At 39.3% G+C, this 24,297-nt stretch overlaps 2 protein-coding genes across 2 annotated transcripts in view; one reads left to right on the plus strand and one right to left on the minus strand.

The window, feature by feature from the left end:
• The window catches only part of CDH23 (cadherin related 23), a 594,289-nt gene that overhangs the window by 485,268 nt on the left and 84,724 nt on the right, over positions 1–24,297 (plus strand). The gene's annotated exons all lie outside the window — the stretch shown is intronic.
• On the minus strand, positions 93–23,137 carry VSIR (V-set immunoregulatory receptor). The gene is made up of 7 exons (XM_032232180.1): positions 22,829–23,137; positions 13,117–13,575; positions 11,078–11,128; positions 7,635–7,742; positions 5,632–5,659; positions 3,203–3,390; positions 93–1,445 (listed from the first exon to the last, which is right to left on the minus strand). Exons 1-7 carry the CDS (start codon positions 22,890–22,892, stop codon positions 1,384–1,386), a joined length of 960 nt encoding a protein of 319 aa, XP_032088071.1. The 5' UTR covers positions 22,893–23,137; the 3' UTR covers positions 93–1,383.

Below are 24,297 nucleotides of genomic sequence, written 5' to 3' on the forward strand. Positions count from 1 at the left end.
CTTTGTTGTAATGTTATTGCCAGACAAAGATAAGTCACTTCTTAGGCTTAGGTATAAAATTAACTTGACTGATCTTGGCTATTATTTGTTTATGAAATCCCTGACACATTTAAAATATCTGTTGACAATATCACTCATTCTTTATAGGAATTTCTTGTATTAAGAGTTGTGTATCTCAATATCAGCAACTTGGTGGCATGATGGTTGGGGAATTCTGGGAATTAAAATCAACAAGGTTTAAAGTTGTTGATGTTGCAAAAGGTTGATTTATACTGAAGCTAGACAGAATGACTCCTCTCTTGTTTGAAAACTAGAATTAAACAACTCTTAATACCGATTGCTGTTGGCCAATTTCTTTCTATGAAAAAAAATTTACTTGTACTTTTTACCCTATCAAAGACATTATTTTTCTCCAGACAGTTTAACTTAAAGATATCAAACATGAATTATTTCTATAATGCACAACTGGGAAGATCTTTCAGTTAAAGCATTTCCTCTGGCTACTTAGGCATAAACATTTACAAAGCACAAGATAAATGATACCAAAATGACAAGAGTTATCATTTAAACAAAATGTACCAAATCTATAATATTCTTCAAAACCCTCTTTAAAATGCTTTTGAAACAGCTTGTAAAAGCAAACTGTCGTTCAACAGAGCTAAATGGAAATCCATTTTTTATGTTCTAATATGATTATCCTTCATGATTTTCAACATATTCTTACAAATAATATTTACTTGTAAGTTATGCAATTGAGAACCTTCATCTAGATTGCCTTAAATCATTAGCAAATAAAAAGAGAGCATAGAAAAGATTGAATTAGAGTGAAATATGGAGATAGTTCAGTTGGGGGGTTTGGTTTTTTTGAGTACAGGATACAAGCAAAGCATCTTATCGCTATGTTAAAACATGTGCAAACATACAATCGTTTAAAGAATACATATGCAAAGTAAAAAAAATACTTTATGTGGAAATTATTTTCTGTTTCTAGGAACCAAGGCATTTTGAATGCAGAGCAAGGCTTTTGATGGTGCTATTCACAATCCCTTACAGTTTAAACAAAATGTAAGATGATCTTGATCTAATTAATCCATACAACACATTAGAAACATGTCTCAATAACTTCTGTGAAGTAAAAAAACAAAAAGTTTGCATAATTCCAGGAAAGTAAAATAATATTTCCTTGTCTTCATATTCTTCACATTGAATTGTTTCAGAAATCAGAGAACAGCAATATATTGAAATATTAGGACAGTCAAAAAACCTTCAAGACTTTAGAAACAGTCTCCTAAAAACTTCACACATTTGTTTCCCTCTGTCTCTGCCTCTCTTTCTCCTTTAAAGCAGCAAATAGTAAGCCTTGTTCATATTGCTGTTAAAAATTCAGAATACATCATCTTCCTTTGACTGTTCCTTTGTTAAATTTGGTGAATCAGGAACAGGATCTGGAAAATATTAACAATATGAATTAGTACATTCAACCTAGATTTTGTTGTGTATTAGTTATTTAAATGTGAAGGCTGCTTAGCCCATTTCTTCCCACCTGACTGTTAAATGTAAAGAGGGAAATGGCACCAATAAAGGGGAGCAGTGGTCATTTCCCATTAAATGACTCAGAATCCACAGTCAATCTACAAAATTATTTTGTCTGGTGTCACTTGCAGAAGCAAAAGTAATACCGTCTTCCAATGGCTTACAAACCAACCTATTTATCATATTATGAAATGATATCAAATGCATTCTAAATTCAAGAAAAGAAATATACTTCAAGAAATATACTTGGTTCTTCTCCAATTGGGGACACAAAATATTTCAGATTTAGGACACTCTTCTACATATTCATGATGCCTGACTGTATTTTATTTTTATATCAGTTACCTTTATTAAATTTCAAAGTTGAACATTAAGCTACAAATTAACATAAAACGGAAGGAAAAAGGGAGTAGCAAAAACAAGTCACACAAAACAAAAATATTTCAAACAAATTGTTTTAGAAGCAGTTTTAGAAGCTATAACAACGCAACCTCCCTTCTAAATTTAAACAAATAATGCTAATCTTTAAAATAAACTAAAATACTGATAATCAGTATTTTAAAAAACAATATTAATAATATATTAGTCTCTTAATTTTAATCCAATGCATAGTAAATGACCAGAGCCTTCTCTGCCACGGATCCTCCCCTTTGTAATAGTTTGTTGCCCCTGCAGAGCGAGGTTGGCTCCCACCCTCTTGATCTTTGTCTGCCAGTTGGTCTGGGGCTGCAAGGGGGGGAAGCATCACATTGGAAGTGGTTGATAGATCCAGTCTCCCACCCACCCCGCCCATCCTAATCCCTCCCTCCCCATCTTTTAGTTATAGCTGATAACCTGGCATTGTCCGGGTATTTATTTATAGAGGGAAAATGTCCAGACCAAACGTAATTTCTAATGTTAGATTTTCCCCCTTACCAGAGGCAGCCCCCTTGTGGAGTACTGTGAAGCCGTTACCATGGCAACTCCACTGTGCTGTACATTAGAAGCCATTTTTCAGCAGTACAGTAGAAGTACAGTAGAAGCCATTTTAAGGCACAACAGGCTACATCTTAACAGAACACACACACCAAGGGATGTTAGGGGTGTCTTACCCCCAAGGTATTCTTTTCCCAGAGAGTAAGTCATCTGTGTACCAAGTTTTGTTGAAATTGCTCGAGGAATTCCAGAGTTATGCTGGAACATACACATACACACGCACATGCACAAACACAGACACAGACATTAGATAAATAGATAGATAGATGATAGATAGATAGATAGATAGATAGATGGATGGATGGATGGATGGATGGATGGATAGATGATAGATAGATAGATAGATAGATACATAGATAAGATACATACATACATACATTCATAATTTGTATTTTACAGTATTTTATTCAGTATTCATTATATTCATATATATAAATCAGACCCTGCCATAGCGTGGGAATAACGCTAGGAAGAAAAGAAGATTCTTATTATTTTTTTATAATTTATATGTTTTAACCCTGTAAGCCATCCAGAGTCCCCTTATGTGAGATGAGTGGTGAACGAATGGATGGATGAACAAATGAATGAATGAAACAAACAAGAAAGTTTTTCAGCAATGGTAGAGACCTGGGTAGATAGAGAGATGTTTGCTGGTAGCCATTTGCATGCACTCACCCTGCAATGAAGTACTTACCAAGTGATGGGAAGAAACATTCTCCCGGGGCTGGAGGTGAGAGAGGGGTATTTGGCTGTGAGAGAAGGTGTCGGTCTGACTCTGAAGCCTGACGGCTCGCCATAAACGATAATTGTGGCCTAATCCTTGATTCTGACTCTACGTCAGAGACAGCATCAAAGACAGGATTCTCAATGCCATGGCCGTTGCTGCAAGACAAAGTCAGATAATCTCATCAGAATCAAGTCCCATCCTTTCACATTCCTAGCATTCCAATCACTTTAAAGCAATATGTCGGAAAGCTATTAATATAAATATAAACATTTATTTCTGATGGTGCTATTGATGGGGGGGCTGCAATAGGAGATGTGTTGAGGGATCAGAAAATGGGCGAGATAGAAACCAATTAGAAATCTATTTTTAATATTCTGTTAAATTTATACCCTAAAAAATAACCCTCTGCTTGTACATTGCCTTGGGGCATGATGGCTCAGCTGTTGGGCTTGTGGACAGCCCGGGTTCGAGACCCAAGCACCGCACAAATGGAGTGAGCGCCACCAGCTCCTGCCTACCTAGTACTTTGAAAGCATGCAAATACAAGTAGATAAATAGGTAGCAGTTCGGCGGGAAGATAATAGCGTTTCATATGCCTCAGCATACAGTCATGCTGGCCACATGACCACAGACGTGTCTTTAGATTGGCTCCCTCAGCTAAGAAATGGAGATGGACCATCCTCCAGAGTCGGATGTGACTGGATAAGGGAAACCTTTACTTTTTATATACTGACACCCTCAATAGTCTTTTTTTATTGTTATTATTTTGTGGCCTGAAAAAGAGAATGGTCAAGTAAAAGCTTTAATAATGTCATACCATGCCTAGAAAAAGCTGATAATGGACACCGGACAGGCTCCGGTGAAGTGAAGGCCTAAGCCAAAAAGTAAATCAGAGCTTTTTTTTTTCTTCTGTAGTAACATGCCTGCTTTGCATGATGTCTGATGCACCGAGAATGTTGCTTTATTCAAATTAGGGTTTTCCCCAATTGCTGGGCTAAAGATATTATGTCAGCAGAAAATTAGACAGCCATTATATCCTAATGCTGACTCTTAGCCGTTTTCTATCCCCTCTTTTTCAAGTCATTACAATCATCTTGGTTTTCTTCCATGTAAGGGATGAAAAAAAAATTAATGGGTTTGACAGCTTTCCTTGAAGAGCACTAGAAGGCAAGAGAAACCGAGTTCTCCTACCAATGCACAGTACAGAGCTTGCTTGCCAAATCACCATTCTTCCTGAAGCTATGAGATGAGATTTCTAACCCATAGCATTCCCTTCATCAACTGCTAAGCACTCATAGATCAAATAATGCCAATTTTAAGAAAATTGATTTCCAGCTAATTTCAAGTTCAGTTCAAGACACTCTCTTGACTTTTCACATTCAAAATGGCATAGTCCCAGAGTTTCTCAAGAAGTGTCTCAAGAGATGTCAATATCTGGGTGACCTTATCTGGGCTTGAAAACTAGATCTCATTAATATTTGGATGAGAACTCTCCAGGAAACATTAAGTGTTGTATGCTAGAATCAGATGAAAAAAACTTTTTGTATTAAGTTAGTAACAAACCATGTTTGAACTGTTGCTATAAAATAGGTATGATATGGACATGTCTATGAAGTCACTAGGAAGCAGTGCAACTCAAAAGGAAATTTCATTCTATCTCAGGGAGTAACTTAGCCTAGATCTGTGATGACGAATCTATGGCACGCGTGCCTGAAGTGGCACATGGAGCCTGGCACGTGTGGTGTTGCCCATTCCTCTTCTGCACTTCTGGCATACATGCGCACATAAAGATCAGCTTTGTGCGTGCAGCAGTGCCGGAAACCAGAAGAGCTGGTCTTCCGCTTTCCCGCATGAGCATGCATGCCAGCCAGCTGATCGGTGCATTTGAATGCGTGGTAGTAACCGGAAGACTTCCTGGACAGCGCACATGCACGTGCTGGAAACCAGAAGTTCATTTTTTGGTGCGCGCATACTCCCTGTGCAGCTCCTCTCCCTGTTCACGGTCAAGACGAGCGTGCACGAAGTGCTCCCTTTTTGACACTTGGTGCCATCCCCATGTGCTCCCTTTTCGGCACTTGGTGCCGAAAAGGTTCGCCATCCCTGGCCTAGATGAAAAACCTTTGGAAAGCCAGGATTCTTAAAAAATGTGAAGCGGCTCTGTGCCAAACACCAATAGAAATACGTTTCACACAGCTGGTATGTTTTTATCGGTGGCATCTTCTTGTTGAATCCCTCTTTAAAGCAGACCTGCCAGACATGCATCCAAAGACTTTTATAAGTAGGAGACTTTTGAAATTGGTTTGATTACTTTTTTTTACAAGGCTTCATTTATTGCATCACCCACAATGTGGTTTTTCAATAACAAATATATGGTATGATTAAAGGTATTTGCTTACCTATCCAGCCTTACGAGTTCGTGAGCACCTGCAAAACCAAATGCAATTTTGTTACAGGAAAGGTAGGTAGTCCTGCTTCACTACCTTCAGATCCCAATATTTCAAGCACAGAAAAACCTAAGTATCGTTCAGTCCCTTAAATTAAACACAATCGTTCTGACCATGAGGTTTGTTCAATAGCTAAGGGGTACCATCATGCATTCAAGAGAATGAAACCTTTTTCTATTTCCTCAGCAGAGACTGTTTGCATTTGCTTTTCCTAAGCAACTAATTCCGTTGTCTTTGGTCCAACACTTTGTTGGCTTGGTGATTTGAACTAGACAAGTAAAAAGTACTCATTCATATGGCATGCAGAAACTTGACCCAAATGGTTCAGGAGCTGAACCCTTTATTTCACCCATTTATATTGTGTTCAGGAGCCGAATCCTTTATTTCACCCATTTATATTCCTGTAAAAGGCATTTTTGGAATAAAACTAAAGCTAAAACATAGCCAAATCATTACAACACAGTGATCGGCATTACCTAACCTCTCATTTGCAAAGAACAGATGGTACTATTTAAGTCATATCCAAAACTATCCCTCTAGTTTTAAATGATGAAGGTTTCACAGGTATACACAAGTCTGCACATATTCCCTGTTGAAAAGATCGACATGGAACAATAAAATGGAAGTCCAGCAGCCACCTATTAACATGAATCTGATAAGTAGGTGTCCACTTTGGCTCTATTACTCTATGTTTATTCTCAGTCAATCAAAAATATAACAATATTTACAGGAACCTTTCCTAACCTGCTATCTTTAGGGCATGCTGGATTAAATGAATTGTTCACTGAAGGTGTGAACCTCTGTGTTGAAGTTCTCAGGTTTGAGTTATGCAACACATTTGGAGGACTTCAAGTTAGGAAAGACGAATCTAGTTGATGGTATACTGATTGTTTCATGACATTTTGACACATTACTAAAATGATATATCATAGTTTTACAGCAGTATGAAGCAAAATTTGATCAACAGAAGATAAGTGGTTATTTTTAGCAGTACAAGAGATTTCTTTCACCTTTGAAAATCTTATTTATTTTACTCCCTGTGCCACTGGTTTTAATAATGTAACTATCACCTGACTAATGGATTTCTAAACAGAGATCTTTCTAGGCAGGATGCTGTGGTTTCATATTTAATTTGTTTTCTGTAAACACAAAAGAATTTAGCTCTTTTGCAGTGTATTTTAAGACTAGAAAATATTCACAAATATTTAACCTTAATATATTTTATCAGCATCTTACTTGTGCTACTTTAACACAAGATACTGTATGTAGACATTCAATGGTGCATATAAAAATGAAAGCAAGCTAAATCCAGATTTAGAATAATGAGCTTCATCATAAAAAGGTTTTCCCAGTAATGGAAATTTCCTATTTGTGTGAATGAGTAACTATAGAAAAGGGTGAGCAAATTGGCAACCTGTAGACTTCAACTCCCAGAATTCCTGAGCCAGCCTCTAGCCTTCTCCTTCTGCCTACAACAGAGGTGGGTTCCTACCGGTTTGGCCTGGTTTGGCCAAGTAGGTAGTAAGTAACTCAGCTGGACATGCCCCCAAACCGGTTCTATTGGCGGCACCATAGGGGCTGCCATCTTGTTTTTTGCTTCTGCGCATGCACGTGCCTGAAGCACGTCCCTGACCAAAGGAGGAGTAGAAGAAGCCGGAACCCACCCCTGGCCTACAATATAGTAAAACAATTGGTGGGGGGAGAAATAAACGAAGAATCCACCCAAAAAATCATTTCTCATTGATGGAGCCCATAACCTCCTACTAGAGATCCTAATACTTTCCTCTTTGATTTTCATGTGAGATGGGCAGCACTACAAATATGAAAAATAAAATGTCATTCATGTAAAAATGCAGGCAATAAATGGGAGGAAAGGCAGTTTTATCACTCTTCGTGGAATACTGAAATAAAGAATCAAAGTAGGTGCAAAAACCAGGATTAATCCAGATACTTACGCCTGTTAGTAATTAGTTGCCTCTGCTTGTAAATAAGAAGTAGGATGAGAGGAAAACACAGAATGCCTATAATGCAAGCCACTGTTGCAATTGTGACTGCTATGGTAGCTGAAAAAAATAACAAGAAAAACCACAATATAGAAATCAGAAAGGAAGCACATTTTTCTACCCATTGGAAGTCGTGGCCTCATTTTCTGAGTTGCAGTTATTGACTGACTCTTCCTCTTTCTCTGCTAATTAATAACTGAGGTGGCAATGTCTGCAATTTCAAGGGAATCCCGTAAAATAAAACAGATTTCCTCATTGTAAAATTTGATTTATACATCCAATGAATGAGGAGCCATTCTAATAGGAAAAAGTAATCAGAGACTCCAGATATTTTAGAATACAATCAGCATACCCAATATTGAAAGCTAATGGGGTAAACTTGAATGCAACTATGTTTCCTGAAAATAAAACAGGGTCTTATTTTCTTTTGACCTCCGAAATAAGCGCTTGGCCTTATTTTGGGGGCGGTCTTATTATTTTTGCGGTGCAGGAGGTGGCAAGCGTGGTCACCTCATGGCTTCTACTCTGTTGCAATATTTTTGGAGGGGGCTTATTTTCAGGGGAACAGGGTAGTGCACGTTATTTTAGTGCATGTGCTCAAAAGCCCCAAAGGTCTTATTTTTAGGGAAACAGGGTTACACACACACCCCGGGTCCAACTAATTTGCAAAACCTGATTTATTTGTGTCTTTGAATCGGTTTTGACTCCTGACACCCACATGAACAACGCTGCAGTTTTCTTCGCAACATCTGTGGAAGTTGTTTGTCTTGGTTTTTTCCTTAAGATTGAGGTAGTGTTACTAGACCCAAAGCTCCACACTTAAGGTAGGACCAGAACTCATAGTCCCTCTAGCTTACAGAACATTTGTTCTTCAAATATTTTGGAAAATGCAGCACATTACCTCTCACTTGCTAAGTGAGCATTTTCATTTCCCTTCATTTGTTTGTTTTTCAAATAAAAATAAATATTTTCATATTTCAGACTGCATTATTTAAAGGGAAACCATTTTAAATATCCTCAGGTAATAATGATCACTGTTTTTATGATAGAAATTTAATTAACAAATAGATTCTTGGTGAAGATATTGAAATAATTTCCACCTATTATTAATCTACACTTATTAACCTGTTTCCCCCAAAATAAGACTTCCCCAGATAATAAGCCCAATCGGGCTTTTGAACTCATGCACTAAAATAAGCCATCCCAAAAAAATAAGCCCTCCCTAAAAATATTGCAACACAACAACAGCCATGAGGTGACCACCCTCGCCACCTTCTGCACCTCAAATATAAGACCTCCCTGAAAATAAGGCCAAGTGCTTATTTCAAAGGTCAAAAGAAAATAAGACGCTGTCTTATTTTCGGGGAAACACAGTTGATCAATTATTTATCTCTTTCTATAGTATAAGCTTGGGGTAGAAATCAGAAGCTTTTAATGTAGCTTCTCATGTTTGGAGGTGAACATTATTTTAAAATTATTTTTAGGTTTTAAACTGAAGTGCAATTAGTGCAAACAAGCTATTCAAATGCAGCCTATTATTGCTTCAGTAACCATATTTAAGATTATCTGCTGATTAGCATTTTACATTGCGGTAAATTTAAAACGGAAATAGTTTTAATGCTAAAAACTCCAGTGTTTAATTTCTGCCCACTGTATAAGCGAGTATAAGTCAGAAGACTTGAAAGAAACGAGGTGACATATTTTATTTATTGTTTACAGCCATCTTAGAAAACATACTATTATTCTTCTCATTGTTCCTAGTACCTATCTTCCCATTTATGACTATAACCATGTTGCTTGTATCTTTATCATTTATATTGTTTTATTTGTTTCCTAGTATGATTTGATTGCTTATTAGTAACCTATGACTATCACTAAGTGTATGATTCTTGATGAATATATTCTATTTTATTTTTCTTTGTGTACATTGAAAGCATATGCACCAAAGACAAATTCCTTGTGTATCCAATCACACTTGACCAATAAGAACTCTGTCTGTCTGTCTGTCTGTCTGTCTGTCTGTCTATCTATCTATCATCTATCTATCATCTATCTATCCATCCATCCATCCATCCACCCACCCACCCACCCACCCACCCACCCACCCACCCACCCACCCACCTACCTACCTAATCACATTCCTATATGGATGATTTCTCTCAATACTACACTTTAGCCTTCAATGTTGATTAAAATCTAAAATGGGTAATGTTAATGTTGATTAAAATCTAAAATGGGTAATTTTAACATAACATATAACATACATAAGGCCAATATAGTTGGTTCGCGATTTACAACTGTTTGTTTAATGACTGTTCAAAGTTACAACAACACTGAAAAAAGTGATTTACGACTATTTTTCACACTTATGACTATTGCAGCATTCCCCAAGGTCACGTTGTCAAAATTTGGATGCTTGGCAACTGGTTCATATTTATGGCAGTTGTAGTGTCCCAAGGTCACGTGATCATCTTTTGTGACTTTTGACAAGCAAAGTCAATGGGGAAGCCACAATCACTTAACAACCATGTTACTAATTTAACAACCACAGTGATTCACTTAACAACTGTAGCAAGAAAGGGCAAAGTTAAACTTAACAACTGTCTCACTTAGGAACAGAAATGTTGGGCTCAATTATGGTCATAAGTCAAGGACTAGCTGTAGAAACACCAGCCACTTCTATTCTCCTGTCACTCAAACAAAGTTTTCCTTCCTACCAAAAACAGATCTCACTCAAGACTGACTCTGGTCTGCCACACACAATTGGGTATCTTGCTGAACAAGATGATTGGATGGTTTCTTAGATGATAAACATGTCAGATTTGCAAATCAGCCCCTCCTAGGAAATAAAAACACTAATTCCCTTTGAGAAATTGTAACACTCTCAATTGCTCCAATGAATTACTATCTCTCACTTTGTCTTTGGATTTTTTTTAAAAAAATACTTGTTTTAATTAAGAAAGAACACTAACAATACTTAAAGCAACATAAATAATTCAGACTATTGATTTTTGGTCCCTGTTGACATTAAATATCATCAGCTTACATTAGATGTGGATTATTCAGGTGTAGAAGCTAAAGATTATCAAAGATATAATGAAGAATGAGATAGGAAAGAATCAGTGGAGATTCAGAAGAAAAGCTTGGAAATCATTGTAAATAGGAAGATAATTTATGTTTTTAAGATGATGGGTTTCAAAATTGGGGAAAATAATTAGGAGGAGATTAGACAGGGTGAAATTGAGAGTTAATATAAGGAGACAGAATCTAAGAACAAAAGATTGAAGTCCAAACCCTGTAGCTAGAATGTCAAATTTCACAGATTTATACTTGAAAAAATAATCAGCTTCTTGGGGAAAAAATGCAATTATGCGTGTATGGTAAAGTAGTCTTACTTTCCGTATTGTCATCAAGATGAAATGTACAGTTTGTAAATGATCTATTTCCTGTGAATTTAAAAAAAACAGTAGTAAAATGTTAGTTTCTTGGATGGCATATTAAATAAACATTAAATGAAATTCTCATTCATTAATAAATCTTTAAAAACCTATTTAATTATAATATTCCTATCCCAGACAAAGCTGTTACGGCATGCCCCACTTAGTTAGTGGTGGGATTCAACCAGTTTGCATCTATTCGGGAGAACCGGCTGTTAACTTCCTAAGCAGTTCAGAGAACCAGTTGTTGGAAGAAATCTTCTTTTGTTTTTTCTCCCACTTTACAGAGCTAATCCTGTAAGGAAGGCAGGAAGGAAACATTCTGGTGTTGCTTCTAGCTTCTGCTTACAGAAACCACCTCTCCGGTTAACACTTATTACATTGTAACAGCGAAGCGTCCATCAACATGAGTGATGTTGAGTTGGCCACACCCATCCAGTCACATGACCACCTAGCCATGACTACCCAGCTGGTCATTAGAGCAGAGAACCGGTTGTTAAATTAGTTGAAAACATAGTTCAAAGATATGTACATCAGAGGGCTGTGCTACAAACCTTGTAAATTGATCTGTTCCTTTCAACTGCATTGTACATTACATTATTACTTTACAAATGCAAAAATTGCAAATAGACATTATTAATCACCTTAAAAAGAAAAAGGACTGGTGGGGGGGGGAGATACAACGAGGACTAGATTTTTCCCATTGTCGATGGAATAGAAAAATCTGGCTTAAATCAAATTTATGTCAGTAATAACATGTGATTAGTCAAGGAATTCTGTATATTTTAAAGCATCCAATTCTATTTTTAAAATTCAGTTTTTCTTTAAATTGTACTCAGTTTTGGTTACTGACGATAATAATATAATTAACTTCCCTTAACTTGTGTGGGAGATTTGATAATCATAATTTCTAGAAAAAAGCATTCCTATTTGGCTACTGGTAAATTCTAATTCTTCACTACTCAAAAAGAAATGGACATTTCAATTTTGAAAGTTGCATGTTGAATAAAGGTGACTAAAGTGACTTGATAATGTCATAGGGATATAAATTTAATAAATACATACATCAAAACATAAAGAGACTATTTGATCTGATATTTTTCAGGTCAGTTCTCATCAGAAAATGGGATATGAATCATAATTTCAAGCAAACAGATCAGTAGTAGGATTTTAAAAAATTACTGCTGGTTCTGTGGGCGTGGTTTGGTGGGTGTGGCATGGGGAAAATACTGTAAAATCTCCATTCCCACCTCCCTCCAGGGGAAGGTTACTACAAAATCCCCATTTCGCCTGATCAGCTGGGATTCGGGAGGCAGAAAATTAGATGCGGGTGGGGCCAGTCAGAGGTGGTATTTACCGGTTCTCTGAGCTACTCAAAATTTCTACTACTGGTTCTCCAGAACTGATCAGAACCTGCTGAATACCACCTCTGAAACAGATGCCTACAATCCTATTTATTTTGCCCAATTAATGAGCCACTGTGGCGCAGTGGTTAGAGTGCAGTACTGCAGGCTACTTCTATTGACTGCCGACTGCCTGCAATTTGGCAGATCGATTCTCGCCAGGCTCAAGGTTGACTCAGCCTTCTACCCTTCCAAGGTGGGTAAAATGAGGACCCAGATTGTTGGAGGCAAGAGGCTGACTCTGTAAACCACTTAGAGAGGGCTGCAAAGCACTGTAAAGTGGTATATAAATCTAAGTGCTATTACTATTCAGGTGTAGCATCAAGTTCCAGATCAAAGAGAAAATGTTTCTCACCTCTGTGCAGCAACTTTTTAAAAACTGTTAAGAAAGAGAATCTATTTTTGTTATTAGTAAACCTGTTTTTTTATACAGAAAGGAAAGAAGCTGTCCCCTATAACTCCATCTTTAACATTCTTTCTTTTCTTGGAATTTCACTGAGACCAATTCATCTCACCTTATAGACATTCCTAGGAGAATGTGGAAATACAGATAACTTAATTTTAATTAGAACTGATTTGTGCATAATGATGTACCTTTCTGTATACGAAGTTCCATGAAACCATGAGAACGGTGCAAGATATGTGGCTTCTTTTTTTCTATCATAGTCTCTATTATATAACAACAGTAGTATCCTCTGTCCTGTAGAGTAAGATTTGCTATAAAAACATGGAAAGTATCATGATGATTTGAAAAGAATTCCAATCCGTAATAGTTGACTTGATGCCCGTGGGGATATTTTTCAGCAGTGACATTCCCATGAAGCTGCCTATGATGCGTCTCGGCTTCATGATGAAGTTGCTTAGCAGTGATGTTGTGGATGTGCTTTCCTTGGGAACAGCTACGGTCGTCTTTGTTGCTGAAGTACCAAACGGCGAGGAAATTATGGTGATTGGCGACAACCCCACTGATTTTACAAGTCAAAGTGAGATTTTGACCTTCAGGGCACACATAGAGCGAATAAGGGGTAATGGTTTCGAAAGCTACAGAATGCCCTGTGTAGAGAAGGAAACAGAATGTCAACGTTATACCAAATAATGCAATACTATTCAAATAAATTTAACTTCATCCTAGCTCCTGTTTTGAGTGAAATAATTATAACTTCATTGAAATCCTACTTTCTGTGCTCTTAATATTTTACTTTAGCTTAATCATAGCTTTTCTAGGGGTGGGGGAGTAGTCATTTTTTCAATACCAATGGGGTAAATTATTTATTTAGCATTTTTGATGGACACAATTCAGCACATGCAATCAAATATGAATAAAAAGGAAGAGGTGGATCAAGAGGAGCATACTGTTATTCAAACAAAATATTCTGGGCAGGATTTACCACTTCCACTTGTAGAAATGCTGAATATGTACTGAACATTCCAAAATCACCTTCTTGTATATCAGTGCACAGTTTTCTTCCTTTTTTGTCTCTTGATATAAACTTCCTAACCCAGTGTTTATCTCATCACATGAGGCCATATTGCTAAAAGCATTTGCTAATGCTGTATTTATTCTCTCTCTGTGTGTGTGTGTGTGTGTGTGTGTGTGAGAGAGAGAGAGAGAGAGAGAGAGAGAGAGAGAGATTCAGATTATCATAGTATAAAACACAAATGAAAATAAAAATAATGGGGAAATGAAGAAGGAAAAGAAAGGGGGAAGAGCGGTGTAGGATAAAAAGCAAAAAACAAAAAGCATTTACCGGTACTTCCATTTTTTTCAGCTCAGTAAAATACAAACTAGAATTACAACTTTTTACTTTCACATACTTAGTAAATAGTAGTCATTTCTATGATGACAAATTAATCAGCAAAACTCAAGTCAAAACATTTTTTTCTGTCACTAGCACAAAGACTAGATTCTGGCTTCTAGACAGAATCAAAACTAGATAGATATTTTTCTCTGATCAACACTTCTAATTTTGCCTCTAATTCTTTTTTTCCATGCCAATGGAGGGAATCACTTACTTAGCATTTTTATCTGATAAACTGTAGTTACAATTCAGCGCATGCAATCAAATATGGATAAAAAGGAAGAGGTGGATCAAGAGGAGCATACTGTTATTCAAACAAAATATTCCGGGGAGGATTTACCACTTCCACTTGTAGAAATGCTGAATATGTATTGTACATTTCAAAATCCCCTTGTTTATCTGCGCAGGTTTTCTTCCTTTTTTTTTCTTTTGATATAAACTACCTACCCAGAGCCTGGCTAAATAACATATGCTTGTCTCATCACATGAGGTCATATTGCTAAAAAGCCTTTGCTAATGCTGTACTTAGTGTTTGTGTGTGCATGCAATTTTTATTCAGATTATCATAGCATAAGATATAAATGAAAATAAAGATAATGGGGGAAATGGAGAAGGAAAAGAAAAGGGGAAGAGGGGTGTACAATAAAGGGGGGGAAGCACTTCCATTTTTTTTCAGCTCAGTAAAACACAAAATAGAATTACAACTTTTTACTTTCACATACTTAGTAAATAGTAGTCATGTCTATGATGACAAATAAATCAGTAAAACCAAAGTAAAAAAAAAAAATCTGACTCTAGCACAAAGACTAGATTCTGTCTAAAAGCCAGAAACTAAATAGAAACTTAGTATATCTTTTCATGTGACAACACTTAAGAAATGACACATGACTACAATGTAAAATAGTAAGTACACAGTTTGTACAACAGTGTAAATGTGCTGTCCCCTCAAAATAATGCAAAACATAGCCATTAATGTCTAAACTGCTTCCAACAAGAGTGAGTACACCCCGAGGTGATAATGTCCAAATGGGGCTAAAAGCGTCAATATTTTGTGTGGCCACCATTATTTTCCAGCACTGCCTTAACTCTCTTGGGCATAGAGTTCACCAGAGCTTCACAGGTTGCCACTGGAGTCATCTTCGACTGGCGACTACCCGGAGGAGAGCCTTCTCTCTGGCTGCTCCAACCCTCTGGAACGAACTCCCCGTGGAGATTCGCACCCTCACCACCCTCCAGGCCTTCCGCAAAGCCCTTAAAACCTGGCTGTTCTGACAGGCCTGGGGCTAAAGAACCGTTGCCCCTATCTCGAATGGTATGATTGTTGTGTGTTTTAAATTATGTATTGTTTTGTGTTGTTGTTAATTTGTCTGTATCCCCCTTCCCTGGTTTGAGTTGTGAGCCGCCCTGAGTCCCCCTTCGGGGGGAAAGGGCAGCATACAAATGAAATAAACATTCAAACATTCAACATTCAAACATCTTCCACTCCTCCATGACAATGTCACGAGCTGGTGGATGTTAGAGACCTTACGGGCCTCCACCTTCCATTTCAGGATGCCCCACAGTTGCTCAGTAGGGTTTAGGTCTGGAGACATGCTGGGCCAGTCCATCACATTTACCCTCAGCTTCTTTAGCAAGGCAGTGGTAGTTTTGGAGGTGTTGCGTTATTTTGAGGGGACAGCACATTGACACTGTTACAGTATACAAGCTGTATATTCACTACTTTACATTGTAGCCAAGTATCATTTCTTCAGTATTGTCACATGAAAAGATATACTTACATATTTACAAAATGTGAGGGGGTGTACTTCTGTTATATATTGCATAATAAAGGGAGGGTATGAACACTAATTATTGCATAAACATGGTCTGTGAGTTCTATTTCTTTGTAAATCTAAAATTCCTAGCCTGATTTCACTCCAGGCTTCATCCAAGCCTAGTATACACATAGAAGGAAGGAATATTAGTTGGACATTTTTCCCCCATCCACAAATTTATTGAAGCCAATATTTTGACCAGCAGAATGGCAACTGAACTCAAATGAAATACAGCTAAAGTTTAACATTAGTAGTACATTAGCAACAAAATGGAGAACCTCTAGAAATCTTAAGAATTTAGCTTGAATAGCTTTCCATGCACAACTATCCTTGTAAGTCCATAGAGCAAGACTCCACACCAGTGTTTCTCAACCTTGGCAACTTGAAGATGTCCGGACTTCAACTCCCAGAATTCCCCAGCCAGCAAATGCTGGCTGGGGAATTCTGGGAATTGAAATCCGGACATCTTCAAGTTGCCAAGGTTGAGAAACACTGCTCCACACTTTTTAGAACTAACATTTAATAGCTGCAGCTCCACCATTGTTGCACCTACATGTGAAGTTATAAAGAAATTGCCTTCTCCAGGTCAAACTGCCAATTCCTTGGACTCTATCAAACCCACTACAATAATTACACTTTCCTTTTCTGGATCTTCCATTGAAATCGCCAACCTTCACTCAGAACTATGGTAGACTTTCCTTCACACCCTGCTCACTTTCAATCTGAGTGACACCCATGAAACTTGCAGACAAAATACTGAGGTGAAGTTAATACAGGATAGTGACATTGCCCTTTGTAATGAAATATTTTTAATGTAATCTAATTAAATCAATACAAAGATTTTAAACTTTTGCTGTGATTGTTAAGTGAATCATGCAGTTCTTAGGTGAATCTAGTTTCCTCCATTGACTTTGCTTGCCAGAAGTTATCTGAGAAGGTTGCTAATGGCAATCACATGGCTCTAGGACCACTGCAACTATGATAAATAGAGGCCAGTTGCCAAGCAACCAAATTTTGATCATGTGACCGGGGAATGTGGCAATGGTTTTCATTTCTTTCAGCGCCTTTGTAACTTTGAATGATCACTAAATAAATGGATGTAGGTTGAGGACTACTTTTAGCAGCCTCTCTACATTAATATCATATTTATCTCCTCTAAACTTTGTGTAACTACTGCATTTTTGGAGTATAAGACGCACCTTTTTTCCTAAAAAAAGAAGCTGAAAATCTGGGTGCGTCTTATACACCGAATACAGTATTTTTTTACCTCCTGAAGCCCCGCCCCTTCACCAAAATGGCTGTGTATACTCTTATGGAGGCTTTCAGAGAGCTTCTGGGGGCTAGGGAGGGCAGTAGTGAGCAAAAAATGGGCCGTTTCCCTCCCCCCAGCCCCCAGCAGCACTCTATAAGCCTCCATAAGGCTATGCATGCAATTTTTTTGACAAAAATGGGCCCGTTTTGTGAAAAATGGGCCATCTTTTGCTCGTTTTCTGCCCACCACCCGCCCAAGAGCACTCTGCAAGCCCTCCCAAGGCTATTCATGCCTTTTTGCGGGGGGAAATGGGCCCGTTTTCATGAAACGCTGCCCTGAAAACAGTGAAGGACTGGCCCACGATGCCTTTGCCAGCAAAAACAGAGCTGGGAGGGCCACACACAGCCCTGCCAAGTTCCGTTTTCACTGGCAGAGGGTTGCAGGAGGCTGTCCCAGCCGAAAATGGAGCTCAGGAGTCTATTTTTGCTGGCAGAGTGCTCGGGCTACCACAGTTGCTGGCCACACATACCCTGGCCCCTCAAGATCAAACACAACCCTGATGCGCCCCTCAATGAAATCAAGTTTGATACCCCTGCTCTATACACTAGCAGTGGCTGTTGAATCAGGGCAAAATAGGAACAATGTCCATCCTTATATTTAGCTCCCCCCCCCCCAAAAAAACCCACTTTCATTCATTCTTTTAAAATCAATTTTTTAAAAGCATATTGACTTTGTCAACAACTTCTTAAACACTTTTTATAAAATGTGAGAAGTCTGTTGATGTTAACAACCCTATATGTTTTCATTAAAAGAAGCACATCCTGCTCTCCTTTATTTTCAGTCTGAGGTAAGTGATGCTGTTATTAATATGAGTGTCTTTTTAAACAAGGTGGAGCTAATCTCATATACTTATGTACATCTTGTTCTCATAACAAAATAGGGCAATGAGGAAAATTTAACAAATGATATATTGTAGTCTTCTTGGTCAATCTTCCATGAACTTATGGGACCCTTCAAACAGATAGTGTTAGCAATTCCTTATGTTTCAAACTTCTGTTTAGAGGAGACTGCTGAGGAATTTAGGATAAGGCAATATAAGTTGCTCAATCTACTTGCAACCCATCTTCAGATCATTAATTTTGTGGTTATTTACAACTGCCCTACTAATTGATTTTAAAATATTACTACAGTATGTTGTGTTCCATCACTGGATACACTGTTGGCCTCCTAAGTGAAAGTTTAATTTTTAAAAGGACATTGCAGTTCTCCAGATCTTCATTCACTTTTTTTCCACAACTCCCAAATTCATCCAATAGTGGTCTATATCAGGGGTCCGCACAAACAAGCAAATCCCCATCCACGGCACGCAGGCAGCACACAAAACCACATCCCCTCTGGTCCACAGAAATACCTTTCTCCATGTAACTGGTCCCTGGTACCCAAAAGATTGAGGGCCACTGCAGTTGTGCAATTCAGCCAGTTCTATCCGATTTGGGCAAACTGGTAGTGGTGGCAGCAGGAGGCTCCATCCACTCACCCGGACATCATCACATCCCATTTTTGTCACTCTGCGCATGTGTGGAAGGTCCTGTGCATGCGTAGAGGTGGCATGTGGGCTCACATTTGCGACCCGGTAGCAAAGGTAAGTTGATTTCACCCCTGAGTCACTGGTCTATATTGTTCACCTATTGTTCTATAACAAAGTCTCATATTGAAGAACTTATGTTTAATTTCCCTCTAGGTAATTATTATATATTCATGATTCATGAAACAACTGCCTTTCTCTAAAAGGTCTTCTAGTTCATGTGACTACAAAATTCTATAAAAACAAGAGAAGAGGCTGAATGTGTTTTTTTCCACCTCACACAAGTTCCTCACCTTTTTTCCTGAATTTAGGTACTTTCCATTTCCGTTTTCCTACATTTTGAGAATCTTTAAGCTATTAATTTTAGAGTTCTTCAGATGTAAATAAGGAAATTTATTAAAACCTACTTTCAAAATTCTACAAACTTAAAACTGTAAAAAAAAATCACACAGAATGTTTGTAATTTTTTGCTTTTTACAAGAAGAATTATTTCATTGAGTGGTTGCATCCCTCCCCTGGTTTCCCCTCTTAGGCATTATGGAAAGAGACAAATAGACTTCTACTAAAGATGTATGCCTTCTGAATGCAGGACTTTTTAATAAACATTTCAGAATTAATAGAGATCAGTAATTAATCCTTCTCAGGGGCTCTGGTGGTAAGCAAAAGTTTTATGTATTATGGTTCATCAATGTGGTTTCTTTGCTTTTCTTTACTTTTATTTTTAATCCATACGTATACAAGATACTTTAGACAGAAGGCAGTGCCAGGTGTGGGCCCTGGGAAGTCGGGGGGATTAGGGATGGGGATTCATGGGGGGTGGGTGGGTGGGTGTTAACATAGTCTCAATAAGAACAAGAATGTACTTATATACGGTTGTTGTTTTTTTTCCTTTTTTGTTTTTTTTTTCTTTCTCTTTTCTTTCTTTATATTTTTTTTTCCTTGGTTTATTTTACTTTTTATCAGATTAAACAACACTTGAATAAAGGCATACACCAAGGAGGGAGGTAGAGGGAAAGAAGAGGGAGGAGTAAGGAAGGAGTAAGGGGAATGTAAGGAGGGCGTGTTGGGAGTAAGGGGAGAAGGAAGGTTTGAGGGGAAAGGGAAGTAGGAGGGGAGTGTTAGAGGGAGAAAGGAAAGTTGGAGGGGGTAGATGGGGTGTATGGAGGATGGAAGTGTCAGGTGGGGTTGTGAATGATGAGTTGTGTTTTCCTTTTTTATCTTTTTCTTTTCTTATAGCAAATACCCTGTATATAAGTGATTGCAAAATGGAATGTGAAAATGAATAAAATATATTTTTAAAAAAAAAAAAAAAAAAAAAAAAAAAAAAATGTGGTTTCTTTGCTTTGGCTTTGGTGTGATGAAAGAAACTATTGCTTACAATCTGCAATTGATAAAGAGTCTCAATCAAATCACACAAAGCCGAAAACAATCTACATTGTATAGATCAAATTTTGAGACAAGGCTTACTGCTTTCTAATGGAAAATGCTAAAAGCCTCCCAGGCCCGTAAAATTATTTCCTGGAGAGCACAACTTTGATGGGGAGAGGGCAGATGGACATAGTGAAGGCACCTTCTGAATGCTAACATTCATTTAATAAAACCAAAGTATTAAAAGCTGACAAACTGAAAAGGAAGAGTGATCACTTAAATGGACCAGAAGCCCTTTACAGTGCAACATAACTGAAGCCTGGAGGATTGTTCCCTCTGTGCTTCTTTAAAACAGTATATGTTAGAATAGAATAACAGAGTTGGAAGGCACCTTGGAGGTCTTCTAGTCCAACCCCCTGCTTAGGAAGGAAATCCTACACCATTTCAGACAAATGGTTATCCAACATCTTTTTAAAAACTTCCAGTGTTGGAACATTCACAACTTCTCTCCTTGATTAGTTTCCACCCATTGCTTCGTGTTCTACCCTCATGTGCCTTAGAGAATAGTTTAACTCCCTCTTCTTTGTGGCAACCCCTGACATATTGGAACACTGCTATCATGTCTCTCCTAGTCCTTCTTTTCATTAAACTAGACATACCTAGTTTCAGAAACAGTTCCTCATATGTTTTGGCCTCCAGTCCCCTAATCATCTTTGTTGCTCTTCTGACTTGTGACTGTTTTTCTCCTTTATGACTACTGTACCATCCTCATGACCACATGGTCAAAATTTGCTTGGCACCTGGCATGTGTTCATGATAGTTGCAGTATCCAGGATTATGTGATCACCATTTGTCACTTTCCCAGATGGTTTCCAACAAGCAAAGTGACTGGGAAAAGCCAAACTTGCTTAATGACTGAATGGTTCACTTAACAATTGCAATGACTCACTTAACAACTGTGGAAAGAAAGTTCATGAAATGAGGAACCGTCTTGCTTAGCAATGGAAATTTTAGGGTCAATTGTGGTTGTAAATCAAGGACTAGCTGTACAGTATATGGAAATAATCCCAGTCCCTTAAAATAGAAGTGTGCTTGTCTTGCATTCTAAACAACAAAGTATCCAACCATTTTTTTCTTAAATATTTTAAGTAAATGTTGTACAAAATCTCCCAATGCAATAAGCTTAACACTGTATCCTGAAGTGTTAGAATATAAAAACTGTCTTGTTCACATAGTATGTGAAAATAGCAATGAATTTAAATGTATGAATTTAAAACTAAGTTTGGAGCTATTGTTTATTAGCCAATGTTGCACTGTATTTTATACAAAATGCTTCCGTATCAGAAAACACCCATGTTCTTCTATTGCAGACACCTGTAATGACCCCAAAGGACAGCTATTTGTCTATGACCTTCTATAACAAATTCATGGCTTTATACAGAGATACAATCATATTAACACCCAACTCTGTTCACTGGGTAGTTTCAGATAACTGCTATTTGAGGAGAAGTTTTAGAAGTTACTTGCAATCTTGTGGTGTTTGCTGTTTAATCTGCTAGTTTTGCAAAAGGAGAAACTACACAGCCTTAAAAATAATTCCTGTTGCTCAATGCAGCTGTGCTGAGCTGCTTTCCTGGCATGATTTGGAAGATATTTGGTCACAGTAGATCAAATATGGATAAGAGAGCCAGTTTGCCTAGTTGTGGTTCAGGCACCAGACAAGAAATCAGGAGTTTCTAGTCCCATTTTAGGCATGAAAACCTGCTTGGATGAAATGAGGCCAGTCACTCTTTTTTCCCTTCTTTCCTTCCTCTTTTCCTTCCTTCCTTCTTTCCTTCCCTCTTTCTTTCCTTCCTTCCTTTCCTTCCTTCCTTCCCTAACTTTCTTCCTCCCACCCTCTCTCCCTCTCTCTCTTCCCAGCCCACTTCACAGTGCTGTTCTTGTGGGGAGTCGGAAGGAGCATTAGATCTGCTCACCTCCTTAAAAATGGGATTTTAAAAAATGGTTTGTTTTTTTAGTGATTTCAGCCGGGCGGGATGCCTTCAGTACTCGCCCCATCCGTATTCCTTCCAAAAAGTTGCTTTTAAAAAGCCAGCGATCTGCGCCCCCTTCTCCAGCGTTCCTGATTCAGGGGCAGAGGCCGAGACAGGTGCCTGGGCGCGCCCTGTTCCCCCCCTCAAGGCTTTGCGTTAAAGCCAAAAAGGACCTCCACCGAGATGGCTCCGGGAAGGCAAAGCAGGGACGGGACGCTGGAGAGCAGCTTTCGCTTACAGCCTTGGGGGAAGGGGGGGGGGGTGTTTGCAACCCTGCCCTGCTTGGTGCCTCTCATTGCTTGAAATGGGGTGCTCCGTTTGGGGGGGGGGATGCAGGAGGTCCAAATAAGAGGCGGGCTCAGCCTCCGCTGGAATGGAGCAAGCAGAAGGAAAGGCAAGAGCGGGGGGGGGATAGGTCCTACGGGAGATGGCGACCCCCCCCCGCCGGCCCTTACCTGGAAGGCGAGTCAGAAGCAGCCCCAGCTGGACCAGCAGCCACCACTTGGCGGACGCCTCCATTCCGTCCCTAACAAAAAAAAAGGGGGGGGAGAAACCCGGGTGGGGGATTCCACGCAGAGGGCGCGCGCTCCGGTGCTGCGCGATGACACGCGGGCTTGTCCGACCGAAGGAGACGGGCGAGGGGCGTGGGAGGTGGGGCGGTCTTTCCCAAGTGCTGGAAAACGTGCTTCTTTGGTCGCCCCGCAGCAAGACTCGGGGGCAAGGCGGAAGAGCGACCGAAGAGCACCCCCCGGAGGCCGGCCGGGGCCACGAAGCAGGAACTCTCCCCCCCCCCCTCACTCACTCTCGGGCGCGCCTCCTAATCTCAGCCAGCAGCTTTAGACGAGCCTCTCCAGGCAAGCCCTGTCTACCTGAGGAGGGGCGGAGCTATAAGCGTGCAGGCCGAAGGAGCCCCGCCTTTGCCTCAGGAGAGGGTCGGAGAGGCGTCCGGAGAGTCTTGGCGGGAATTTGGGAGCGAAGGTGGAGAAATAGCCCAACTGCGCTCCGGGCCCACTTTAGAAGAAGCACCGGGCTGACGGGGCTCGGGGGGAAGGGAGGGAGGGAGGGAGGGGGCGGCAAATGCAGGCGAACCAGCCTCGAATAACGGCGGTTTCGCTTAAAAAAGAGCGAGACCCTCCGGTGAAACGGAGTCAAACCTCGGTTTAGTTCTTCAAGCAGCCCTTTCGGCTTGCTTAGAAAACGCCTCCGGAGGTCGGGAAGGGCGCGGAGGGCGTTCATCCGAAAACAGCCTCTCCAGGGACCCAGTCTCAAGAAGAAACACAAATGACCGACTCGCCAAGAAAGCAACTTCGTTCCGATCCTAGGGAGAGGCAGGTGTAAGGGTGTCCTGCCTGGGCGGGGGGGGGGGGACGGGGTTGGACTAGATAACCTGCAAGGTCCCTTCCGACTCTGTTGGCTTTTATGTTGGGAGCCGGTGCAAAGGGGCCCCTCGCTCGACTTCAAGTTCCGTAACTGATTATTCAAGGCGTCCACGTTCATCATCAATATTTTGTGTGTGTGTCACTGGCTCCTTGCTTACCACAAGGGCCTGCGGTTTCCTGTGAAGGTGTTACGGGAGTGGTTTGCCTTTGCTTTGCTTCCGAGGGCCTAGCCAAACTAGCCCTCATCTCTCTAAATTCTGTTATGAACATTGAGAAATATTAGTAAGCGAGGCCTCGTTCTTTTTTTTTTTTTTTTACAAATTTTAACTTCTTTTTATAAACAAAGTGTTGTCCAGGCTCTCCCCTTTAACATCCTCTCATATTCATGATTTACATAATATTTCCATTTCTGATTTCAGCCATATTATTTTCTTTCCATATTTTCCATCTTAAGCTTAATTTCTTCTTAATACAGAAACAGTATCATCATTTGCCCCTTCAAAGTTAACCAAATTTATCATTTCATTTCCAACTGTTATTCTATT

The sequence above is a fragment of the Thamnophis elegans genome, chromosome 15 (genome assembly GCF_009769535.1).
Source record: "Thamnophis elegans isolate rThaEle1 chromosome 15, rThaEle1.pri, whole genome shotgun sequence".
Classification (NCBI taxonomy): Eukaryota; Metazoa; Chordata; class Lepidosauria; order Squamata; family Colubridae; genus Thamnophis; species Thamnophis elegans.

Excerpts from the sequence above, each read along its gene's own strand:
- VSIR (XM_032232180.1), bottom strand. The coding sequence starts at position 22,892 with ATGGAGGCGTCCGCCAAGTGGTGGCTGCTGGTCCAGCTGGGGCTGCTT. Across the intron at positions 13,576-22,828 it reads GCTTCTGACTCGCCTTCCAG|GGCATTCTGTAGCTTTCGAA; the intron begins GTAAGGGCCGGC and ends TTCTCTACACAG. Across the intron at positions 11,129-13,116 it reads GGAACTTCGTATACAGAAAG|GAAATAGATCATTTACAAAC; the intron begins GTACATCATTAT and ends TTAAATTCACAG.